This window comes from Typopeltis vanoorti, chromosome 13, assembly GCF_054136105.1.
Source record: "Typopeltis vanoorti isolate ZY-2024b chromosome 13, IOZ_Tvanoo_1.0, whole genome shotgun sequence".
NCBI classification, from domain to species: Eukaryota; Metazoa; Arthropoda; class Arachnida; order Uropygi; family Thelyphonidae; genus Typopeltis; species Typopeltis vanoorti.
This window is the reverse complement of record NC_143561.1, coordinates 53483765-53510558: the sequence shown is the minus strand read 5'-3', so window position 1 is coordinate 53510558 and position 26794 is coordinate 53483765. Positions and strand designations below refer to the sequence as shown.

General features: G+C 35.1%; 1 protein-coding gene across 2 annotated transcripts in view; it reads left to right on the top strand.

Moving 5' to 3' along the window:
• Positions 1-4553: 4553 nt before the first annotated feature.
• Cdk12 (Cyclin-dependent kinase 12) overlaps positions 4554-26794 on the top strand; it is a 585582-nt gene continuing 563341 nt past the window's right edge. For both annotated transcript variants that reach the window (XM_090402548.1, XM_090402547.1), the window contains exon 1: positions 4554-5968. In XM_090402548.1, coding sequence (XP_090258674.1) covers positions 5133-5968 — 836 coding nt within the window. In that variant the 5' untranslated portion in view covers positions 4554-5132. The remainder of the gene's footprint in view (positions 5969-26794) is intronic.

Here is a 26794-nt window from a genome sequence, read left to right as displayed (position 1 = left end):
TTAAATGATAGATGAGGATATAAAATTTAAAAAAAAAGAAAAGAAAAAGGTTATTTTATTTTTAAAAAATTAAGAAAAAAGATGTTCTCACCAATAAAAGATTTGCTTTTTATCAACCTCACATATGAGAAGTTTCAAGCATTTAACACAACAGAGCGATGTATGAATAAGTAACTAAGACAAGTAAAAAATCTTTTTTGAATTTTTTTTTTGTTATTTTTGTTTTTGAATAACTAGAGATTATAGAGTGCTTACAGAAAACTGTTCCAAAATTCCAAAGCAGAGAGTTAATGTTAGAAAGAGGAGAATGAGAAATTAATTTAGTAATTTTGCGAAAACTGACCACCAGTTGCTCGTGGTTGCGTTACAGGCTTATGGAAAAGCGCAGAAATGGCTATCCATTGGAACATCGCTCATGAAAAACATAGATTATTATTATTATTATTATTATTATTATTCCTGATACCTCCAAGGAGTCCGAAGACTCATCGCGGGAGGACACCTACAACTGTCTCTACACCTAACCTCTACTACGAATCATCTCCATCAACGCCATCTACCGCCCACCTCCAACACCACCACAACTAGTAATTTTTGTCTGTAAATTGCGTGTGTTCTGAAGGGCCGATTTGTATGTATGCGGGATGAAAAACCCGAGTTTCCGGGAGAAAAAACCCTGCTACCTCCGTATGAGATCGGCTAACTCGCCTTCGATTGAAATCGACCAGATAAAGATTCCTCCCGTCGCGACGAGAATCGAACTTAGGCCTATTCCAATCGAAGGGCGCAATGTACCGTCATTCTTCCAATTGCGCTACAGAGGCGCAATTGGAAGAACGATAGATAAAAGAAAAGGCAAGGCAGAACAGAACGTACTTGAGAAAGTGACTGGAATTTTTTTTTTTTTAATGTGTGTCAAGAAACGTTACTAACTTATTATAGTACATTAGGATTAGTACCGTTAGTAAGATTAGAGTTACATAATCCAGAAATCCTCTTCCTGAAAATCGTGAAATTTTTTATTTAAGTTAGTGCAGGCATCCAACAAGCATGTTGGCAATCTCACACTGTGTATGAAATTCCCTTAGCTCCTAAATGTATTGACAGATGTGCGATTATTTAACCGGCTTCCCTCTTATGGAGAGAGTTTAGCATTTTAGGGAGGATTATAGTGCGCCACTCCGAATATGCGAACTGGATTCTAATATAGGCGATATATATATCTTTAGAATAAGTAAATAAATTGCATACTTTTGAAAAGTGAAGTGTACTTTTCTGATCTTTGTCTGCAGCAGAAAATAGCACTTTTTATTTTATTTTATTTCTTATTAAAGCAAAGGCGGCTATGGAGGCAGGATAGACAGAAAAAGCTAGATGTGTAAGAAGAGAAATCTAATTTTGGTGGAGATCTGATTAAGGATTACAAAAGTGTGGTCTTCATTATGTGAAATCAAACACCGTGCTTTGGTAGCATTCAAGTCGATGATGTGCTACTCATGTTACTGAAGTATGATAAGAGATCAGCGGTTAAGGCATTTTTTATGGATGCTCATGTTGTTTGGGATATTTGACCATGCAATGTTTGTCCAGTGAAAAACAAGAACGGTATAAAGTAAATAGCATTGATGTTAGCAAAAGAAGATCATTAATTAGCAAGGAAAAGCGTGTGGATGAACGTGTATAGCCCTAGGAGTTGAAGGAGAAGTTAGGGAAAAAAAAGGCTTCACCATGACACAGATTGATCAATCATATAGGCAACTGACAATCCAGTTGCAATGGAGTGGTTGTTTTAGATTTAGCAGAAGCAACTAAGACTGTGAGGCCAGAATGCAATGTCTGTAAATTACGATTATTATTTTGCTTGCTTTGCCTGTTTTGAGGGATGAAAACCTGAGTTTTCACTAGGTGTGAAATTGGTCAACTCACTTTCACTTGAGAAGCCCTTCAAAGATTCAGACAGGATTTGAGCACAGGTCTTTTTTTTTACCGATAATGCCCTCAACTAGAGGGCATTGTCGGTAAATACAGGCTATGGAGGAAATCTAGTTTCAAAGGGTGGATAGTAGATCAGAAAACGTTACAGCAGCGAACAAATTAATCTGAATAAGCAGAAATTTCCTCAAGTGTTCGGGTATTTGTTTGGTTTTTGTTTCAATTCACAATAAGTTTGATTTTGATTTCGGTTTAACGTTTTCGATTTTGATGTTCTGATGTGTTAAGTCTCTACGATATTTATTAATAGTGGTGTGAGTTTTTAATAGTGTAAACAGTTTGACATTAGTAGTGCTTTATTCATTTTATGTAGCTATAAAATGAATACATTCCAAGAAAGTGTTCAAAAATATGTACTCATTCTCAAAACACATCCTTGACTCAAAGACAAATTGCCAATGAGTGTGGTGATGGATTGAGTAATATTAATGCACTTTTAAGGGGTTTAGGTGACAGGTACCTTTTCTCCTGACAGAAAAGGAAAATATGGGCAAAAAAACTGCACTTAATCAAGATCGTTTACTAGTTAGAAAGAGCAAAATGAATCCAAGATTGTTTGCTGTAGACTTAAAGACTTGGCAACTAGTAGGATTAATGTTTCTGACCTGACCTGCTACCATAGAAAATTGTTGAATCAGGAAGGACTGGAGAAACAACTGTTGACAAATGCTATGCAGATAAAGAGCCTCCAACCAGCAAAAGTTTACAAAGATTGGATTCTTGACAAGTGAAAGAAGGTCATATTCTCAGATGAGAGCCATTTCTTTGTCCAAGGAGAACGAGTACCCTATCTTCGTAAATCAGCGGCTGAGAAGACTTCACCTCCTCACCTTTAAAGCTCCTAAACACCCAGCTAAAAAGATGTTCTGGGGTTGTTTTACACATGACGGGACAAGATCACTTGTTTCTGTTAATGGTAGGATGAAAAGTGACCAATACATCAAACTATTGGAGAAAAGATTGGTCCCACAGATCCAAAAAATTCATCTTCTAACAGGATCTCGCTCCATACTACACTTCAACAAAGTGAAAGAGGTCTTCAAAAAATCACAACATCCAATTGCTTCAGTGGCCAAGTAGCACGCTTGACATTAACCCAATAAAAAGTTTGTGGGCTATAGTGAAAAAGGGACTTGGAAAATTAAATTGTGATACAAAGTATAACTTAATCTAATCCATTATAAAAGTATGTTTTTTAGATGCAGAAATAAGAAATAAAAATGCGTTCTACGTTGGTAGATTCCACGCCTAAGCGAATTAATGAATTTATTGGGATCAGAGGAGCACATATACATTTTTAGGTAAAGTTGGAGCTTAATTTTTGCACTTATTTTACTGTGAAATTAAAATTTTTCTTTAAAATGAAAGTGTTTATATTAATTTATTTGCTACTATATAATTTGGTTTGAAAGCCTCTTACCAGAACAGATCAAATATTCTCTGCAAATGGCTTGAGCAAACACTTACGTTTGCATGAATTTCCACAGTTTGAGTTTAAGATGAGTGATGTTGGTAAGCAGAACCGCTATGGATTGCCAATTAGAGAATCCATCATGATGCTCATTTGGAATTAAGTTACCGGTTATTTGGTGATCTTCCAGCTGGTGGAGTAGATTTCTTTTTCTCAAATAGTATCATGCTCTGATCAAAGTATATGGTATACTTTTACAAGTTATTTTACAGCTTCAATCAGCAGTGTGTAGTTTTATTGGATGGTGCTAGTCATTAATCGCTTAAAGACGGTCACAAACCTCCCTTTCCCTGGGATTCCTGAGTCAGAAATCATGAGCTGCATATGCAATTTTAAACCATAATTTACAATTCTTAAGTCTCGAGATATCAGAACAAACGACACACATGCACATTTCGCACACAAATTAGAGTCTATGGAGCGCATAAAGAAATGCATTAATTTCTTGAGACTTTAGAATTTGACATTATATTTTGTAATTAGTATATTGTTTGCATGGCTCCTTATTTTTTTTTATAAAACACTAATTGTTTTTAATCCTTTAAATTAATAATGCGTTTGCAATATTTTTATCCTGGAATGCTTCTTGTCTGTTTAGAGATCCTGCTGTAGTATATATTTAGCAGAAATATTTTTTGTCATGCTAAACTGATATAAAGAAGAAAGTGACTATCCAGTTGCAAATGGATGTATTTTTTATATTTATTATGGCCGAAGCAACTAAGTTTTGAGGCCAATATATGTAATCCGTAATGTCTGTAATTTTTTTTTTTTTAAATAAAATTCTATATATATTTTTTAAATTCTTTCATTTCATTGTATTTACAATATTTTAAGCCTCTGAACTCTTATTGCTTATTTTTCGATTGTGTATTAGTATGTATTCGTATATATTTAATAGAAATATTTTTATGTTAAGCAAAACTAAAGCGAAAGAATATCTTTTTTTTTACGAAACCGACGTAATGTATCTAAATGAGAATGATTTACTCGTTGAGGTACACACTCAATGTTATTTGCTTTGTAGACTTCGGCTACAGATGTGTCGCTGTTGTCGCTCTTGATTGTATAGACTCGTCAGATTTTCTCTCTCTCTCTTAGAAAGAGTACTACGTTTCGTCGTTGTTTTTGTTTTGTTGGTGTTTAGACGGAGCTAGTTTTGTACAAAGCGTACTGCTTTAAAACTATTCAAGTTTTTGATATAAAAACTGAAAGCTTGAACTCATAAAATTAGGAATTCGACTCAAATAATTACATGTGGAAATAAAATATGAAAATAGAGATATATATATATATGTAATATATACCTGAACGTCGTTCATAACTGAAATTTCCCAACAGTTTTAACCTAAGATAATTTAAGAAGAAGTTCGAAATGATTTGCAGTTTAACTTCTGAAATAGATGAGAATTACGTTATATAAAAATGAATCATGCGATTTCTTTCATGAACAGCAATTCTCTGCGATGTCATTACGTTGAATGCATCGGAGACTTTTAGGCTTAACGAAATCTGCAAAATGCTCAAAATGGCGGATCTTCGTGGTAAGTGAAGTAATTTGTATTCGACAGTAATGGCCTGTAGTAAGAGTTTTTGTGTAAATGTGCTTTATCTCTTTATTTCTAATGTGGTGTGGTGTGGTGTAGTGTAACCGTAGAATGAGGAGTTAATGATTGAAACAATGCCTAGTTCTGAAGAACATCGAAGCCGTTCGACAACTAGTAGTAGTGCAAAAGATAAAACACCAGATAGCAGTAGGGCAGGTATTCACGGAAGAAGTAAGCGTCATTTACAAGTAAGTTCACGTAAGCATAAAAAATCTGCTCATAAAGCTCATAAAAAGAAATATCCGAAACAACCCGAAAAAGAAAAATCCCCCGTATTAGTTAAACCACTCGTGGAATATGACGATGTTAGTTCTAATTCTTCTTGTTTTGATCAACCTGAAGCTTCGCAAGAAAGCTCTCCTTACCGAAGGAAAACACCTGAACCAGTGAACAGGGACGAAAGAAGTTCAGAGAGAAGGAAACGACGAGGTAAACGAGACTCATCACCTTCATCATCTAAGTTACATAAGCACAGCCGTGTATATAATGATAAAATAAAATATTCTTCAAGAGAACGTAAAGAGAAGACTAGGGAGCCTGAGAGAAATTCTAAGGAATATGGAAGTGGACACTCACGAAAAAGGGAAAAGAGAGAAAAAGACTCTGACAGAGGTGTTCATTCCCATTTGCATTCCTATGATGATAACCTTCATGAGAGGGAACATGGTAAGGAAAAGGACCGAGATCATGAGAGACAAAAAAAGCATGTATCATCATCATCTCCAGAGGCACCAGAAGCTTATCGAATAGTTAGAACTCCTTCATCACCTAGTCCTCAGTTCTGGCAAATGAAGCAACTTAAAGTAAGGCGTAATGTTTCACGAAGTCCAAGTCCTTATTCCAGGAATGTGTATTCGTGGTCCAAAAGTAAAAGCCGAAGCCGGAGCCCACTAACAAGGTATAGGTTCTTTTAGAAAACTAATGATTATTTTGTATACATGTATTTGTGATTTTCCTTTCTGTGAAATGTGATCCATTTTATCTATATATACACATTTAGTTTTCCCCAAATTATTATTCTGCAATGATTTATGTTTATTTACATTTTGATCTCTTACAGGATCATATCATATATACAGAACTTATTATTACTATTTTTCCTTCCATCTTGGTGCCTCATAGTACACTTGTCCTTCCTATACTTTAAAAAGGTATAAAGATTTAAAATATAAATTCGGTATCTTTTATTTATCATCATCAGTGCAGAAGCTGTACATCCAAGTATTTAAAAAGACAAATGACACTATATTCCACAAAAACTGTTAGATCTTTTCAATTCATTGGCTGTGTACTTTTTTTTTTATAAAATACTGTTCCACATAAAGTTAGTTGTATAAATTGTGCCATGGATTGCTTTTTTTTTCCTTCTTGAATTGACATAACCAAGAAAACATTTAATTTATTTCTTAAAGTGTATATACTTTTCAATAGATGTATGGGTAATTCTCTCTAATAATTAGAACATTGCAACTTACTCATCACTGATGTTGATAAAATTTGGTCCATGGTATGCCCTGCAGATGTTATTTACATAACTGCTCGATATATAAATGTTTAATAAAGCTTACTTGATAATGCTATGAATATTATTATTAATCTTATGTGACACTTCCAGGGAGTACAAAGACTCATCGAGGGAGAGTGTGCCAACAGCATCGAACGATTGATCCCCTTCCAACTATTAACCACACTCAAACTTAATTTGCCTTTTTTTAAAAAAAAAATTATTATAAATTAAAGATATTAACTGCTGTAATCTTGACTTAGTAAATGGTGAAAAGTCTAACTTTGAGTTTCTATAAGTTAATTTGATTTGTGTATTTTCTTGTATTTGTGTTAAAGTGTATTTTCAATAGTTTTATCTGGCCTTAATTTTGGTTTCTATAAGTTAATTTGAATATTTGTATATTGTTTCTCTGTCTTATAATTTATTTTAATAGTCTGAATATCTTTTATTTTTATATTAATATATAAATCTGAAATAATGATTTTAGTTTCAGATATATTCATAGGAATCAATTTTTTCCTTCCATCTTACCTCTCAAAAAAAAAAAAAAAAAGAGTTAGTGAGTTCATATTTGAATTGGATGTTGCAGTGTGTTCTTACGAACCTAGATGAAATGGCTACTTGTTTCAGATGAATACACCAAGTACTCTTGACTGTTTATCAACTCTTTGCAGAAGCATTTTTTTTTTTTCTTAAAAACACATTTGTAATAAAATAGTTGTTTAACAACAAAATATTACAAAGTTGGAAAAGCAATAAAACCTGAAATCATACAAATAGAAGTAGTATGTGCTTTTTTTTTTTTTTTGCTTTATCTGTAAGTATGTGATGATTATTTTTCTTTAGGTTCAGATAGCTTTTGCTATTGTAGCAATTTACTTTACTTTCAAACATATAAGAAAACACCACTGCCCCAAATTCTTGATTTAAAATAGTATGCAAGTGTGTGTTTATAAATATACACAAAAGGTTATTAAAAAATGACGTTTTTACTTTGAAACACTTATTACAAAACTTACAAAAAGACTAACAGAACTGAAATTAGTTAAGGTGAACAAGTGTTCAGTTTTCTAATGTGTTTGCTAGCTTTAATATAACCCCATCACTGGCCATCATAAATGATACCATGTTGTTGCTAAGGCATTTGATAATTACCCCATGACAAATTGGTGTATAAGCTGCAGAAAATGGGATTAGATAATAGATGGATTGAAGATTGGTCTTCTGAAAGATGTTGGCAAGTGAAGGTGAATAGTGGCATGCCTTAGGATTCTGTTCTTGGGCCTGTACTGTTTAACTTATTTGTTAATGCTGTTTCATGTGGATTGACTGGAGATCTTCAAATGATGTATGATGTAAAGTTAGGTAGAATTATCAGAAGTATTGCTGATGTTAATTCTCTCTAGGAAGATTTGAATAGACTTTTAACTTGGACAGATAAATGGTATTGTAGTTTTAATATTAATAAATGCTAAGTGTTACACTTTGGGGTACATATATATATAATAAGACTATATGTTGTATTGGTGGAGCTGTACTTCAGGAAGTGGATGAGATTCGAGATCTTGGGGTAATTGTAGATAGTGGACTAAAGTAGGCACATTGCAAGTGTTGCAGAGACTGCAGATTGTGTTGCTGATATTATAAAAAGTACATTAACATGTTGGGTGGTGGTGGTTCCTCTATAAAAGGCATTGGTTTGACCACACATGAACTATTGTGCTCAAATTTGGTTGCCTAGTTTTTCATTGTGATGTGGAAACAGTAGAGATGATCCAAAGATGAATGACCAAAGTGATATCAGGATCCAGGAGTGTTTGTTATGAAGAATGTTTGAGGGAATATGGATTATGATAGAGATCTTCAAGTTAAGGCATTTACCACATTAATATTGCAGGGATTATAAAAAAATGTTAAGATGGAAAGAATGAGAGGCCATCCCTGGAAGTTGTATAAAGATGTGGTGAAGAAGGGTGTGAGGAGTAGATTTTTTTATGTGGAGAGTTGTTGGTGAGTGGCATGCTTTGCTGCAGTGAATGTAGGGAGTTTAAATAACTTCAAAGTTCATTATGATAGACATCATGCTGGTTGAGTGAGCCTCCCATAATGAGTACGGACTCCATGGAGGTTACCAAAATAATAATAATACAATTGCAACATAGCTACAAAAAAGAAAGCATGTTCTGTCTTGAGGTTTCATGAGTCTAGTGACACATAATCTGTGACATGTTCAGAGATGATTTTCTAGATATTTGTGCAGATAAGCATAGTTGTTGGTGATAATTCATAAGCTCTATATGGTATTAATAGCACAATGGATATTTCACTAGATTTCTAACCAGGAACTGATGTCCTATCAAAAAAGGAACTGATGTCCTATCAAAAAAGGAACTGATGTCCTATCAAGGTGACTTCTAGAGGCCAGATAAAAACATAGTTAATTCGGAAGAGTTAGGCTAGTTGTGGTCTTAGGACCCTCTCCCAAATCCTTTGCAATTAATGTGGCCAAACCTGAGGTTAGGGAGAGTGTTTCATAGCTGATACTATTCCAGAAATAGTCTCTCTCAGACTGTAATTCTGTCTGAGAGAGACAGCTGTAATCTTCCATTTAATTCTGTGGAGGCATATCCAAAGCATGGTCTGCCCATGTTGACTTGTCATACAGATGATCGCAGATGTAGTTTTAATGTACTTGAAGGTAGATATAATACTCATGATACAATTTAATAGAATAACTACAACACAGAGAATTAAACAGCAAGTTTAATCATTTCAGTATCTCCTCTGTCATCGAGACATATTCAGAAATAATGCTGAAATTGTATTAACACACAAAAAACAATAAGTGGAAGAAACAAAATTAGACTATATAAAGAATAAAGTCTTATGAGGGGCACCTTCTATGGGTGCAGTTGGCTAGTCTTAATTGTTGGGTGGTAGGCCCAATTAAGTTTAATTTTAATTAAATTTAATTTATTAAAGAATTAAAGTTTCCCAAATCTTGGGAAATGTAACATTACCATATTTATTAAGATTAGGCTGGTTTTTTAAAAATCCGCTACTGATTCTAAAAAAGAGTCTCAAGTTCATATTTTGTGATGGAGCATGATACTTTTCTTCCATCTGATTCTTGCAAGGTAAGAATCTAAAGTGTGGTCTGCTAGACCTGACTGACCATAGCTGTGGCAGATGATGTGTGTGTGTGTGTGTGTGTGTGTGTGTGTGTGTGTGTATATATTTGTATTTAACTAGGCAGATCTCCTAGTTTGATCATAATATGATAAGTTGTAAAAAACAAGGAAACTTGTAAACACCTGGAACAGAAAGGGGGGGAAGTGGATCCTTAGGAGAGTGGAGAAGGGAAGCCATCTTCAAATGACATTTGAAAGCAGTATAGAGATTATATTTCTTTAAAGTTCTGGCTGTTTTTTCTGAAGGTAGATATGTAGATGTAACCGATTTTTCAGCCTGTCTATAGTAGGCTAATGTGCAGGAACAAGAACTGTAAAATCGCACTGTCTATACTGTAAAATTATTCCCTTGCTAACTTATGTGTTTCTCTTATCCTTGACTCTTCCATCTATTTCTCAAGCTTTGAAGGCAACATGCTCTCAGTTTCATATTCACAATTGTATAGGCCAAATATCTCCTTAGTTACCCATTGCTTGCTTGCGCGATCTTTTCAGTTGTCGTGAGGAAGAAGTGGAGTTTTTTGAGTCATTAGAGTGGGCAGTGGCATAACAAAGATGGAAAAAGTGGTACTTGTTGGATATTTAAACAGCAGAGTGAGAAGTGAATCCCACCAAGCATGCAGAAATGTTCTGTGAAAATTTGGGGAAAAAGACAAGACTAATGAATAATGGTAAGGATTGGCTGGATTTCTGCTCAGAATATGGACTTACAAAGATGTGCATGAGTTCACTTGGAGAAAAGACACAAGAAAAATGAAAAGCCTCATTGATTACATTATTAGTCCATGAGGCTAGTGATATCTTCATGCTGGTGCAGGATACAAGAGTGTAAGTATTTGAAATGGGAAGTGATCGTCATTTAGTTTTAAGTAAGATAAAAACGAATATCAATTGAAAAGAAACAGTATGTAAAAAAAGTTTTAAAAAGAGTTAAAGTTGAGCAACTCTTACAGGTCAACTGTAGAATCAACTACACAAACATTATTGAAGAAAGAATGAAACAATTCGAAATCAGGAACCGAAACTTGGAGTCTTGGTGGCACACTCTGAAGAAAACTTTGATTGATTAAGCTGTGGAGGTATGTAGTGAAGTTGTTTACAAAGATAGAAAAATAAGAACACCATGATGGACACAAGAATTAAAGAGAAGAAAGCATATGAAAAATTCCTGGCAAATAAGTGAGCAAATGCCCTAAAAGGATACAGAGAAAAATCTGTAAAAGCAGTTAAACAAAAGTCATAGGAAGACTTCAGAAAGAATATAGAAGATAAATATCAGGAAGATTTCAAAATGTTCTGGAGGCTATTCAAAAAGCTTAGAAATGGAGGAAAGTGTACTGGAAAAGGAATGAAAGATGAGAAATGCGACATGAAAACTAAATATAAGGAAATCTTAGATGACTGGACTGAAAAAGAGAAGCAGTAGAAAATTTTTAAGAGGAATGCAAACAGGAGTGTGTATCAATACTTGAGGTACAAAAAGCCATCAAAAACTTCAAAAACTTGAAATGTGGAAATGCATCTGGAGTAGATGATACTCAACCAGAATTGCTCAAATATGGAGGTACAAAAGTTTTGTAGTGGCTACACTGCATAATTCAGAGGTCAGAAGGCCGAATTCCAGATGTTTGGAATAGAGCTTTCATAGTTTGCATCTATAAAAAAGAAATAAAGCTGAATGTGAGAATTACATAGGAATTTCTTAAAACTTAAACTCATAGTTGAGTTTAAGTTTTGTATTATTTAGTTTTGAGCAGGACAAAATTGAATTTCATATTGAAAAGCAGAGTGTGTAAGAAAGTTTTTAAAATGAATCAAGGTTGAGCAGCTTTCAGAGATGAACTATAGACTCAAATACACAAACATCATTGAAGAAAAAATGAAAGAATTTGAAAACAAGAACCAAACCTTGGAGATTCAATGGCAAATGCTGAATAAAATTGATTGATTCAACCAAAGAGGTAAGTCTTGAGATTGACTGTAAGGATAGAAAAATCAGAACTCCACGGTGGATGTAGGAAGTTAAAGAGGCATTGAAGGAAAAGAAGAAATCATATTGAAAGTTACTAGCAAGTAAGTTAGCTTGTGCTCTTAAGGGAATACAGAGAAAAATGTAAGAAAGTGAAGAACTGTGTGAAACTAGCTAAACAAAAGTCATGGGAAGACTGGTAAGAACATACAAAATAAATATCAGGGTGGCAAAATATTCTGGAGGCTGTTGAAAGAGCTTAGGAATAGAGAAAAAAGTACTGTAAAAAGAAACAGAGATGATAAAGGTGACCTGAAGATAAAGATATTCTAGATGTTAGAAATAATCACTTTGAAAGACTGTTAAGTGAAACAAGCAGTGTCAACACGGTGGTAGAAAATTCCCAACAGGAATGCAATCAGGAATACATATCCATACTTGAAGTAGGAAAAAAAAAGTTATTAGAAACCTGAAATGTGGAAAGGCAGCTAATATTTGAGCAGTTCTGGTCAAAATTTGACCAGAATTGCTCAAATATTGTGGTATAAAAATTTTACATTGTCTGCATTGCATAATTCAGAAGGCCTGGTCATAGGATCAAATTCCAGATGATTGGAGCAGAGTTCTCATAATGCCCAAGTATAAAAAGGGAAATAAAACTCAATGTGAGAATTATAGAAGTATTTCCCTACTGAGTTCCTGGTAAGATTTATGTAAGTATACTTGAACAGCTAAGAAAAATTGTGTTAGGGAAGCTTAGTGAAGAAGAAGCTGGATTCAGGCCAAATAGAAGTTGTCAGGATCAAATTTTCACTTAAGACAAATAGTTGAGAAATTTTGGGAGTATAACAATGATTTGTATTTGAGTTTTGTTGATCTGGAAAAGGCATACGACAAGGTGGCAAGTGGAAAGCTCTTCAATTATGTGGTGTGAATGGAATATTATATTAAAAAAATACATAATTTCTATTTAACCTCTCTACCAGTTGAGGTGGATGAAATAGTGAGACCAACTTGCACTTTTTATCCATGTTATTCAATAGGTGTTACAGAATCATAACCAGATTTATCTCAATACATACATACATATATATATATATATATATATATATATATATGTATGTATATATATGTCCTGGTTGGGGGGGGGGTTAAGCTATAAGTCAGCAATTAGAATTGAAGGAGGTACAGGAGGATGTTTTGAGGTAAATTCAGGTCTGCAACAAGGGGGTGCATTATGTCCACTGTTATTCATTATCTATATGGATCATATCATGAAGGAAAGTGGTATTAAATCTGATATCAAAACTGGTGATGTTAATCTTAGCTCTTTACTTTATGCAGATGATGTTATACTTCTGAATAAATCTAGTACAAGTCTGCAAGATTCCCTGACTAAATTGAATAACTGTTGTAATAAATTTGGTGTGAAAATTAGCCATAAAAAGACAATGAAAATAGGCAGAAACATTGGAAAACATCAACTGTATCCTGAGTGGTGAATCTGTAGAACAAGTGAAACATTTCAGTAACTTAGGCACAATTTTTACTGAAGATGGTCAATTAAATATGGAAATAGACAACAGAGTTAGTAAGCTGGTATGGTAGGAAGTCAGTTGAATTGATTTATATGAATAAGGAAGAAATTAGTCAGAACACTAAATTAGCCATATACAAGTCAGTGCTCAAACCAATTTTAACTTATGGATCTGAGAGCTGGGTTAGAAATAAAACACTTGATCAAAGACTGGAGACTTCTGATATGAGAGTTCTTGGAAAGATTAGTGGAGCAAATAGATTGCATCAATTGCAGTATCAGTTTAAAAATGAGGGTACAGGTAGGCATTCAAAAATCCAGCCATTGATAATCCGGTTCCTTGAGATCTCCAGCATGGATTTCTGAGCGCGCATTTTCAAATTTACTGCGTTGGCGTGCGTGCCACTGTTTATGTTTTGATGACGCTGCAGTCGATAAGCATTGCGATAACCTGCTTATTCCTTCTCATTTTATCATTTATTTGCTGCTGTATAGCCCCATTATGGATTCAGCAAAGAAAAGAGGTGGCATAAAACGTAAACATTGTGTGTTGTCGATCGCAGAGAGAGTGGAAGTGCTAAAAAAAACTTGATAGTGGCGTGTCTATGCGAACCATTTGTGAAACATATGACATTGGCTCTTCAACAGTGTATGATATTAAAAATGTCACCACCATCAACATTTTATTAATTAAAATTCTGAGGAACTATTTTATTCAGTTGAACTAAAAGTAGAACCGTTATATTTAGTTGGTGAACATTAAAATTTCATAAGCTTTTCATTTAGTGTTTAATTTTCTTTCTTTAAAGGACTGTACAGGTAGTCATTTTCTGTTAAAAATATACAGCATATATAACTATCCGAAATCTGGCATTTTAAAAAATCCGGCACCCTTCAGGTCCGGAGGTTGCCAGATTTTTGAATACCTACCTGTATTAGGAAAGAACTGTCATTGTTAGCATTCTGTAATGTGTTATACATCTAATCTCAGGTGGTATGGTCACGTAAACAGAATGGGAGAGGAAAGATTAGCAAAACAATGTTCTTCACCAGGTTGGTAGGAAAAAGACCTAGAGGAAGACTAAGATGTAAATGGAGTTATGTAGTAAAAAGCACCTTAAAAAACAGAAATATAAGATCTGATAATATTGGTATCTTGACAGATAACAAATTAATTTGGAGAGAAAAATTGTTAATTGGAAGTTAGTAATGGTGTAATTTTTTAATGGAATACTATCATAATTATCCTCTGAGGGTACATATCAGTAATTTGATGATGATGGCAAACAGAAATCATGAAAATATGATGAGAATCTGTAATTAAGTTTTGTAGTTCTGGAAAAGGCATAATGACAAGGTGTCTAGAGAAAAGCTTTTCAAGACTACAATTATATGGAGTAAATGGAACTTTATACAAAGCAGTAGATAGTTTATATTTAAGTTGTAAGTCAGCAGTTGGAATTCAAGGGAATACAGGAAGATAGTTTGATGTTAAATCAGGGGCAAAACAAGGATGCACATTATTTCCAATCTGTATGCATTGCATTTTGAAAGAAAGTGACATCAAACCTGATATTAGAATCTGAGTTATATAACTTAGCTCTTTTCTTTATGCAGATGATGTACTCCTGCCTTCATCCAGTGCAAATCTTCAGCATTTTCTAACTAAATTGCCTAATACTTGTAGCAAATTTGGCATGAAAATCAGCATGGGAAAAAAAAAAAAAAAAAAAAAAAACACCAAAACTATTTAAAGAGGCAGGAACATAGAAATATGTTTTCTTAATGGAGTACCTATAGAACAGCTAAAATATTTCAGCTTTTTTTTTTTTTTTTGGTACAGTTTTTAGTGATGGGAAATTACATTTGGAAATAGACAGCAGAAAAAGCAAAGCTGGTATGGTGAGTTATATAAGTTATGAATCTGAGAAGTGGGTTAGAAATAAAGTACTTGATCAAAGACTAGATACTACAGATATGAGTATTTTGTGAAAAATTAGAGAAGTGAACATATGTCATATCAGTGGCAGAATTGTATTAAAAATGAAGATATTAAAAAGGAACTCGATGCTAACATTCAAGAATGTGAGAGCAGCTCTAATCTAAGATGATATGGTCACTTAACAGAATGAAAGAGAGAGAGAGAGATAGGAAAGGTTAGCAAAGCAGGTGTTTGATGACAAGATGGCAGTGAACTAAGCTCTATGTGGATTGATTCAGTCAGAAGTGCCTTAGAAGAATGAAATGTTAGATGTGATAGTATTCAAGTGCTGATAAGTAATAGACTAATTTTGGGAAAGTTGGTGATGAAGAGATTAATAATAATGTAAACTTAATCATGGAATGCTGTCATAGTAGCCTGAACTCCTCTTGAGGGTACATATCAGGAAATTAATGATGATAATACACTACATGTAGTTTCCTTAGTCCAGAATGCATACCCTTGCCATTTCTAAGCTTGAACTAATTTTCCTTATCATTTGGCTATGGAAACGATTTGCTAAGATCTACCTTCAAGGATTCTCTGTTGGAAATGTCCTTTATCACCCCATTCTAACTTTGCATAATCAGAAATAATTATCTATTACTACATTGACTAGCTATTATATCATTAGATAGCATTAGATGACAATGTTCAAGTACCCTTTGGTACATCACTGGTCACTGCTATCCATGTGTTTACAAGCCTGTTTTGCATACTCATCCATCGAGTTTGTATAACCAACCACCTGTGGAATCCTGGCACATGCCTTGGCAGAATTTGAAATACTAAACTAACATTTACCTTTAACAAAGCCATGCTGTCCTCTATACAAGATAAAAGATTTACCCATTTCTCTTTGTAGATCCTAATTATCCTCTTCAGTTCATTATGATAAACTTCATGGAGAGATTGAGAGCGGTTGATGATGGGGAAGAGAGACTGACTAAGTGAGCAAGAGGTGTATGGGGAGTTGAGCAAACTAGATGTAAATAAGGCTGTGGGACTTGATAATATATTACCACATATTCTGAAGGAATATGCCAGGGAGTTGCCGCTGGCCTTGACATATTTTTTTAATACGAGTCTTGCACTCGGTCAAGTTCCTAAGGAGTGGAAGGAAGGCAAGATTGTGCCACTTCATAAAGGAGGTGATCGAATTCAATCAAGCTATAGGCCTATCTGTGTGTCAAGTGTTGTAGTTAAGTTGTTGGAGAAGCTTGTGAGAACTAGGATCCAGAATTGGGTTGACAACAATGGTATTATCTTTGATGGACAGCATGGATTTGCTAAAGGGATGTCATGTTTTAGTAATCTACTTATGTATTACAATAAGGTGACTGCTTCCATGGACTGAGGAGAAGGGTACACAGTAATATACTTAGATTTTGCAAAGGCTTTTGATAGATTACCACATGATAAGTTGATAGTCAAACTGGAGTGGATGGGGTTGGATATGGGATTGGAGACTGGCTATCTGATAGGTATTATGGGGGAACGATATCCAGGAAAAGGAAAGTTATTAGTGGCTTGCCTCAGGGGTCTGTTTTAGGGCCATTGCTGTTTAACTTGTATATTAATGATATTGGTGAAGATTTGGATGGAGATATTCAATTGTTTACAGATGATGCAAAGTTGGGACGAACCATGAAGATTAGAGAAGAGGTTGTGGCCTTACAAGAAGACTTGAATAAATTGAGTGATTGGGAATGGAGATGTGAGTTCGTTGTTGCAAAATGTAAGGTTTTAAAATTTGGAAAACAAAAATGGGATGCAGAATTTATCCTTGGTGAGGATATATTGTCAGAGGTAGAGGAAATAAGAGATCTGGGGGGTGATAGTGGATAAGGATCTGAAATTTAGGGGACACACATGGAGTATTGTGCCCAGATTTGGTCACCTGGTTTTCAGAAGGATGAAGAGATGTTGGAGAGGGTCCAGGGGTGACTGACTAAGGTAGTTTCTAACCTCTGGAATGTCGAGTATGAGGAAAGATTGAGAAGATGCAACCTGTAGAGTCTGGTGGACAGGAGGAGAGGGAGATATGATAGAGACCTACAAGTTATTAAGGGATTTTTATAGGATCAATGCTGAGAGGTTCTATAGCAAATGCTGGGAGATCAGGAGAGAACCAGAGTTCATCCCTGGAAGATGTATAAGGAGGGTGTGAGCAGGGGAGTGAGAAGCAGGTTTTTTTTCATGCAGAGTTGCGAATGATTGGAATGCCTTGCCTGTGAGAGTGTGGTGTCTGCAGAGAATTTGAGTGTGTTTAAAGCATGGTATGATGAGCTGTGTGTTTGATAAAAGGACCTCCTAGATGAGTCTTTGACTCCATGGGATCTTGGGTAATAATAATAATATTATGTTGACTACACTACCACCATGTTAAGAATAATAAAATTTCCCAACATTTCTTCATATTAATATTAATATCATCATCTGGATTATACACATATGTATGTACAGACAAGCTACATTACATTACATTCATGTTACACTTGAATGGAATAACTTATAGCACAAAGAGAAATAATTACACAACAAGTTTAATATCTTCCAATATTTCATCTCAATCACAGAGACATTATCAGGAATACAAAGTTAAAATTGTAATAACACACACACAAGAAACAATAAGTAGAAGAAGATAGAATAAATAGATACTAAAGTCCTGCGAGAGGTGCCTTTTATGAATTCTGTTAGTTAGCCTTAGATTGTGGGTGCCACAATTGTGGTCAGTCAGGTCTAAAAGACCATGACTTTGGATATCTTACATAGAATCAGATGTAAGAAAACCACCATGCTCTATTGTAGCAAATACAAATTAAAAATACAAACTTGAAAGAATTTTTAGAACCTGCAGCAGACTTACAAAATGAGCCTAAGCTTAATAAATATGGTTGTATTAAACTTTCCAAAATTTGGGAAACTTTTAATTCTTAGACTTCCAGCCCAACGAGGGTGCCCTCTATGGGTGCAATAGCACCCATAGAAGACAATCTTCATAGGGCTTTAGTCTCAGTTTATTCCATCTTATTTCTTCCACTTATTGTTTCTTGCATGTTTCTGTGTGTGTGTGTTATTATAATTTTAACATTGTATTCTTGATGATGACTGAGACGAAATATTAAAATTGATTAAACTTGTTGTTTAATTATTTCTCTTTTTGCTCAAGTTATTCCATCAAAGTGCAACATGAATGCAATATAGCACCTAAGCCCAAATACTCATTTAGCTACATTACAATTCAAACAGTATGCCAGAGTAACTCTAATTTGGTCGACAATTATTCTACTGGCCTAACCTCTAGCTTGTGGGGGGAAAAAAAAAGTCAGTGCACTTCCATCTCTCAATATACTTATCACATATTTTCCTTCTGGCAGTCTTTCTTTCATTGTTTACTTCTAATTGGTTCACAACCATCCTTTAATAAGTTCCATCATGGCACCCAAATTGCTAATAGATCTGCCTTGGATGTACACACCTTACTAAAGTGAGTGCTTAACAGTTTTGCTCTTCCTAGTTAAGCTGTTATATTTTATATGAAGTTATGAAGAAGTTAGAGGATAATGAGGATTTTGTTGATACCATTTTGTGAAGCAAGGTATTCTTTTGCTAGGAATGATTAATTGACATATGAGGGTCTTGGGTTCTGAAAACTGAGTGATAATTGAATATTTTGAAATCACTTAGTTATTAAAATCAGAAGTTTTGTGTAATGTTTGTAAACAAGATTTTCAATCTGTTATTTTTTCTGAAAAAATTGTAGAATTATTACCTGGACACTACAGAAATTGTGATAACTTCATTCAGCATTTTGCCAACAGACTTTTGCAATGCGATGTCCCGTTAATGCCACTAAGTAATCCGTTTTTCAATGAGAAGCTGCATGATCATTAGGGTATTTGCTGCACCTGTGCAAGTGGATTTATGGATTCCCATTACATTTTATTTTTCTGTGGGGAGCTAATAATTTTTTATGTTCCACTGATGCCAGCTAATTTTGGTAAAATAAAAATTTAGACTAACTGTTATTTACTTGATTGATTTGATTTACCAATTACAGATTGTAGGAAGAAATCACTTATTGTTGTGACATCTGTAGAGCCAAGCAGAGATGTGCTCATGTTAAATGTGTGCATTCAGTATGTAAATTTAACATATTATATTTAATATGTAAATTCACTTTGTAATTATATACATTTACATATGTGATATTTACATTTAATATGTAAATATAACTTTGTTAATGGTGTAAGTTTAATTCAAGTAAATCTTTCAGCATGTATACTCTCAAACATTTGCAGTAAATGTTTGAGAGTATACATGCTAAGTCAATTATTGAGAGTATCAATAATTGACTTAGTTTTCCTTTGGGAATACTAAGTCAATTATTGCCATAAATTCAGCAATCTTATATCTGATACTCATTCCATTAGTGTACAAATACACTGAGTTAGCTTTGCATTAGGACCTCCTTCCCCGATTTACATATTCAGTGTGATAATGAAGTATCATGTGATATCAACCTCATGTGCAGCTACTATAAATGGGCACACTTATCCTATGTATGTAATCAGTAAACGTTTGCCACTAATGGGGAAACATGGCGACACAAGCCAATTTGACTGGAGGCAGATAGTTGAGGGCTGGAGGGCAGGTGCCAGTATTTCGGAAGCTGCTGCACTTGTTGGTTGCTTTCATATTACTGTATCAAGGGTGTACCAGGACTGGATTAACCATGAACAGACATCCAGCAAAAGGGCTGGCATTGGTCAACCGCATGTGGTTGATTCTGGAGGTGAGCATCAGATGTCACGACTGGTATCTCAGCAACAGCATGCAACGGTCACACAGTTCAACCACCAATACAACAGCAGGGCAGTTTGATCCATTTCCATATGCATCATGTACCATATCTTATTTCACCATTTCACCTGGGGTTCTACAGCTAGAGACCAGCAAGGGTATCCATGATGACAGCCAGGCATCGCAAACAATGCCTCACATAGGCCACAAAACATTGGAAATGGATCCTTGATAGATGGAAGAAGGTTGTCTGGTGTGATCCTGCTGCACTATGCTCTTGGCTGAGTTCACATTTGGCATAAACAACATGAAGTCCTATCTCCCTTGGTTTTGGGGTTCAACAGGCCGGTGGAGGTGGTGGTATGGTCTGGGGAGCTTTTTCTTGGCATGCCCAGGTCCATTGGTTATCAACCCACAAACATTGAATGGTGAATGCTACAGGGACCTGTCAGCTGACCATCTCCATCCATATCTGCAGGTCTACCCTGACCACAATGCCATCTTTCGACAGGACAGTGCACCTTGTCATTGGGCTCATACAACTATTGAGTGGTTGGAGGAACACGACAACGAATTGCCTTGGCCCCCAAACTCCCCTGGCTGTAACCCAATTGAACATGTTTGGAATATGCTGGAATGTTTTGTGAAAACTGCTGTTCCTCCTCCACATAATGAATGTGAACTGACAGAGTTGCTGCAGTGGACATGGATTAAGTTACACATAGAGGATGTTCAGCACCTTGTGGAATCTGCTCCTAGGCATCTATGAGCTGTGATTGCACAGAGAGGTGCATCAATGCGTTATTAGGTGGGTGTTTCTAATGCAAAGCTAATTCAGTATATAACAGTCCAATGAAGTCTGTAAATCATGTTCATGTCATAATTTCCCTGTACTATCTCATCCACACCATCTTGCCAACCTTTCCTTCTGATTATCACACTTCTCCAGATTGCTACTCTTCAAGACCATCTGACCATCTTATTTTGGTGACTCTCTCCTCCTTGCTTTTTATGTGACTCCCCCCCCCCCCACCAAAGGTTGTAAACCTATAGTACATTTAATAAGTTAATTTGACTAAGAGTTTTTTTTTACTGTTTAATTTCATTTATTTTTAATTTTAAGTTTTTATTTTTAATGCTTTTATTTTTTGTATATTCCAAAAATTCTGTTGTGAAGACCAAACATTGAACATTTTCAAGTCACTTTAGTCCTCCAGTGAGGAGAGCTGTATTCTTTCATCAGGTTATGAAATTCAGCTTCCACCTGACATTCACAAACATCCTTGCCCACAGTGGGTGTGAACCCGCACCCTGTTGTTTGGAGAGTGGGTACACTAACCACTCTGTCAACCAGGCATGCAAAGTTGCTACATGCTCTGAAACATCTCCATTTTGATCATTCTCATCTCATCTTGCCTCCCTTTAGTCATTCCATCATTCTGCCTTTCTATAAGAATGTGAAGAACTTTTATAATGACTTTTCAGGTGAAGGTGAGTTAGCCAGATTTTTCATTCATCGAAATAGACAACCTGGTCTGAAAAATACAATTAACTGATATAATATAGTGTATAGGTATAGTGTATTATACTGATATAATACTATAGCCTTAGTTGCTTCTGCTGTAATTCAGAACGACCCAAGCCTTGCCATAATTACTCTCTTTTATTTTTGCAGTTGCTCCAAATGTCCAATACCATTCATTCAGTGAGCAATTTCTTTTAAACATTACAATGTTGTTTAAGAAATTGCACCCTAAGTTCAGTTATCATTATTTCTGCTCTTCTCGACTCTCTTGCCATACCTGGAGAATATACTAATAATTTTCCTAACTACACTATCATCCTTCATGTGTTGCAACAGTTTCCTTTCATAATTCTTTTTATCATCACCCAAGCCATTTGGTCAATTATGCCCACAACTTCAACTAATTCTATGCTTCTCCTTTTCCTTCCATGCAAAGCGTCAGTTATTTAGCTCATTTGCTGTTCCGCTTCTCCCTCTCATTCACATCAAGCAATCTCTTTTTCAAACTCCAAATCTTACTTTTCACATTTTCTTACTCTTTTCTAACTTGTTCCAAATTACATTCATTGCTATTACCACTACTTTTTTTTTGGTCTGCACTCCTTTAGTGAGAGTATGCTCCTCTCACCCCAATTTATTCAACAAAAGCTAGCTTTTTTCACCTGAATTATGATCAGTGTTATGATCTGTTTGAAATATTGGGCCACATTGGCAAGGTAAATATTTGGATCAGCAGGATCCTTAAATACTCATTAAACATACTTAAATACTGTAAATTTAAATGTAACTAACATAAATTAAACAACTTTAAATAAATAACAAGACTACTAGACAGTTGAAAAAGGATTCTGCTGTTCTTTATTACGCATCAGGAGGACATAAACTTTATTTAGGGTTTGTTGACTCTTCTGATCCTATGTGCTGTTATAGAAGATAGCTCAATCTACGAGGGTGGTCTGAAAAGTTCTCGGCCTGCCAATGAAAAAATGAATTCATAATTTCAAAATTATTTTTTATTTTCCAACTCATTACTGAAAATTGTGTGATCAAACCGATCACACAATTTTCAGTAATGTGTGATCGGTTTGAATAGTTGCATGGTCGTTAACGGTCACGCATTTAAACTAGTTAATCAATACGTTACTATATTTATTTATTTATTTTTTTTATAGCCCATGGATTCTACGAAGTACAGACATAGTTATACAAATTTAAGTGTAGTGTGATTGAGTATGCAAAAAAAATGGCAATAGGGCAACCTCTTGCATTTTTATTGATGTATGAAAGTTTGAAGTTTTAACAGTGCATAGTGCATCAGTACTCATCTTAATCGGTCCAGTGCAATTAATTGTAGGATAACATTGAATACTTTATCACTAAAAAACACACGTACTAACCACAGTGATAAGTTTCAATACGTAAATATTTCACCCCAAGTATCTTGGGACATCCTCAGTACAGTAATTCAAACAATACTAGTAACAACATATGGGACGCATGATTACAATGGAATTTCAATATGCGTGCAGTAACGTGTTATAGAAGTAAATTAAAATATAACTGGGGGGAAAAAAAAAAAAAAACATCATCAAATTCCTGACATGTACCCTCAAGGGGTGTACAGGATATGATAGTACTACATGAAAAATTTACATCATTACTAACTTCCGATCTACAATTTTCCTCCAAATCAGTCTATTACTTGTCAAGACTCCAACATTATCAGATCTTATATTTCTATCATCTAAGGCACTTTGTACCGTATCAATCCACCTATATCTTGGTCTTCCTCTGGGTCGTTTTCCTGCCAACCTGGCAGAGAACACTTGTTTTGCTAATCTTTCCTCGTTGATTTCTGTTTAATTGACCATACCACCTGAGATTAGCTCTGCTAACGCATTCCTGAATGCAGACAATGTCAAGTTCTTTCCTAATATCCTCGTTTTTAATATGATATTGCCATTGATGCCATCTGTTCACGCCTCTAATCTTTGTCAAGACCCTCATATCTGCGGTCTCTAGTCTTTGGTCAAGTGTTTTACTTCTGACTCCGCTCTCAGATCCATAAGTTAAAACTGGTTTGAACACTGTCTTGTATACAGCTAATTTAGTGTTTTTTGGCTATTTCTCTCTTATTCCATATAAATTTATTCAGTTGACTTCCTACCATAAAAGCTTTGTTGATTCTGTTGTCTATTTCCATATTTAATTTACCATTTTCACTAAAAATCGTGCCTAAGTAGCTGAAATGTTTTACTTGTTTTATAGGTTCTCCATTCACATTGCAGTTGATATTTTCAATGCTTCTGCCTATTTTCATTGTCTCTGTCTTTTTAATGTTGACCTTCATACCATATCTATTACAACAGCTATTCAATTTAGTCAGAGAATCTTGCAGACTTGTAGCGGATTTATTTAGAAGTATAACATCATCCGCATAAAGCAAAGTGCTGACATTAACATCTCCAATTTTGATATCATGTTTAATACCACTTTCCTTCATAATGTGATCCATATAGATAATGAATAACAGAGGGGATAATGTACAGCCTTGTCTCACACCAGATTTAACATTAAACCACCTTCCTGTACTTCCTTCAATTCTAACTGCTGACTTACACCTCAAATACAGACTAAGTATTGCTAGATATAATCCCTCATTGACACCATATAACTGTAGCGTATTGAATTGCTTCTCTCTCTCTTGGCACCTTGTCATATGCCTCCATTAACAGAGGAATAACAGAGGGGATAATGTACAGCCTTGTCTCACACCAGATTTAACATTAAACCACCTTCCTGTACTTCCTTCAATTCTAACTGCTGACTTACACCTCAAATACAGACTAAGTATTGCTTGATATAATCCCTCATTGACACCATATAACTGTAGCGTATTGAATTGCTTCTCTCTCTCTTGGCACCTTGTCATATGCCTTTTCCAGATCGACAAAACTTAAATACAGATCTTTGTTATATTCCCATGCTTTCTCGACTATTTGTCGTAAAGTGAAAATCTGATCCTGACAGCCCCTGTTTGGCCTGAATCCAGCTTGTTCTTCACCAAGCTTCTCTTCCACAATTCTTCTCAACCGTTTCTCAAGTATACTTGCATAGATTTTGCCAGGAACACTCAGTACAGAAATACCTCTGTAATTCTCATATTCAGTTTTATTTCCCTTTTTATATATGGGTACTATGAGAGCTCTACTCCAATCATCGGAAATTTGTCCCTCTGTCCAGGCTTTCTGAACTATGCAGTGCAGCCACTGTAAGACTATTATACCACCATACTTCAGCATTTCTGGTCGAATATCATCTACTCCAGCTGCATTTCCACATTTCAAGCCTTTGATGGCTTTTTCTACTTCAAGTATGGATATGTATTCCTGCCTGCATGCCTGGTCAGTGTTTTTTACACTGTGCTGTTGTCACTGCTTGCTTCATTTAGCAGTTTTTCAAAGTAATTACTCCATACTTCAAGGATATCTTTTTCTCCTGTTTTCATGTCACCTTTATCATCTCTAACTCCTTTTACAGCACTCTTTCCTCCATTCCTAAGCTTCTTCAACAACCTCCAGAATATTTTGCCACCTTCTTGATATTTATTTTCTATATTTTTGCCAAAGTCCTCCCATGACTTTTGTTTAGCTAGTTTTACACAGTGTTTAGCATTCTTGCATTTGTCTCTATATTCTCTAAGAGCACAAGCTGACTTATTTGCCAGGAACTTTTGATATGCTTTCTTCTTTTCCTTCACTGCCTCTTTAACTTCCTTCAATACAAAATTCAATTTTATCCTGCTCAAGACTAAATAGTGATCGCTTCCAATTTCAAATCCTCTGTATACTCTGGTGTCCTGCACCAGGTAGAAAACATCATTATCGACAATAACATAGTTCAATAAGACTTTTCTTATTCTTTGCCTCTTCTCTCCATGTGAATTTGTGCACATTTTTATGTTGGAACATGGTGTTAGTAATAACCAGTCCATGTCCTGAGCAGAAATTCAACAGATATTTGCCATTATTATTAGCTTTGCTCTTTTCTCCAAATTTTCCCAAAATATTTTTGTATGTCTCACAATCATTTCCTACTCTGCTATTTAGATCCCCAACAAGGATCAACTTTTCATTTTTCATTGTGTCAGTTGCTTTTTCTAAAGCATCAAAAAATTCCTCCACTTCTACCTTAGTAGAACCTTCTGTGGGACCATAGGCACAAATAAGTCTCATTGTCCAGTTCCCCATTCTCATATTTGCCCACATTACTCTACTTGAGACTGACTGCCATTCAAGAAGATTAGCCTCGTATTTTGTGTTGAATACTATGGCTACTCCTTCTTTTCCTTGATTGTCATTGCCTGAATATAACATTTTGTATTTATTGCTCAGAAAGATCTCACCAGTTTTTGTCTTTTTCGTTTCAGTCACCCCTATTATGTCAATCTGGTACTTATCTAATTCCTCAGCTAGCTCCATTTCTTTGCCATTCGGGCTTCTTACGTTGATAGTACCGAACTTTAACTCTGGTGATGTTGGGTTGGGGTTTGTTTTTAGATTTAGATTTGTTCCAGTAGCTGACTTTTCGCTGTTCGCCCTGGTTCCCTGGCAAAAACAACGGGGGCCTTGTTTAACCGGGCGACGACCCAGCCAGCATGAAATTTTGTCATGTTGTACCATCATTTTTTTTTTTTTTTTTTTTGGTTTAACCAATAAGAATACAATTTGGTCGGCTAAATCCCACATTGCCAGCCCATCCTCGTTCGTTCAGTATCCAAGTAGATACCCAACATGGTGCACCACGAGAAGATGAGGATTGGACATTAGGTCAGAAGCCCTGGTCGGTTCTCCACATTCCTTTAAAGGCTATGTGGAGGTCTCCTCTCAGTTATACAGCTTTGACTCCTAAGCACCCCTTTATTAATTAATATAATTTTAAATATGGAAAACATAAAGATCAAATGAATAATAGCTGCGCTTCATGTGCATCGTTTATGTGAGAATCACAAAGGGTTTGCTCTCCGTCCTGAGATTAGATTATCATTGGCAAATACTAGAGTGAGACACGGAGAATTTGAATTTTGATATGATTTTGAAATACAGCATATAATATGCACGTAAAAAAACAATCACTTCGGAAATTAATATAACTACGGCTATTATAGCCTGTTTTTGTTTAGAAGTGTCCCTTATTTTAATACAT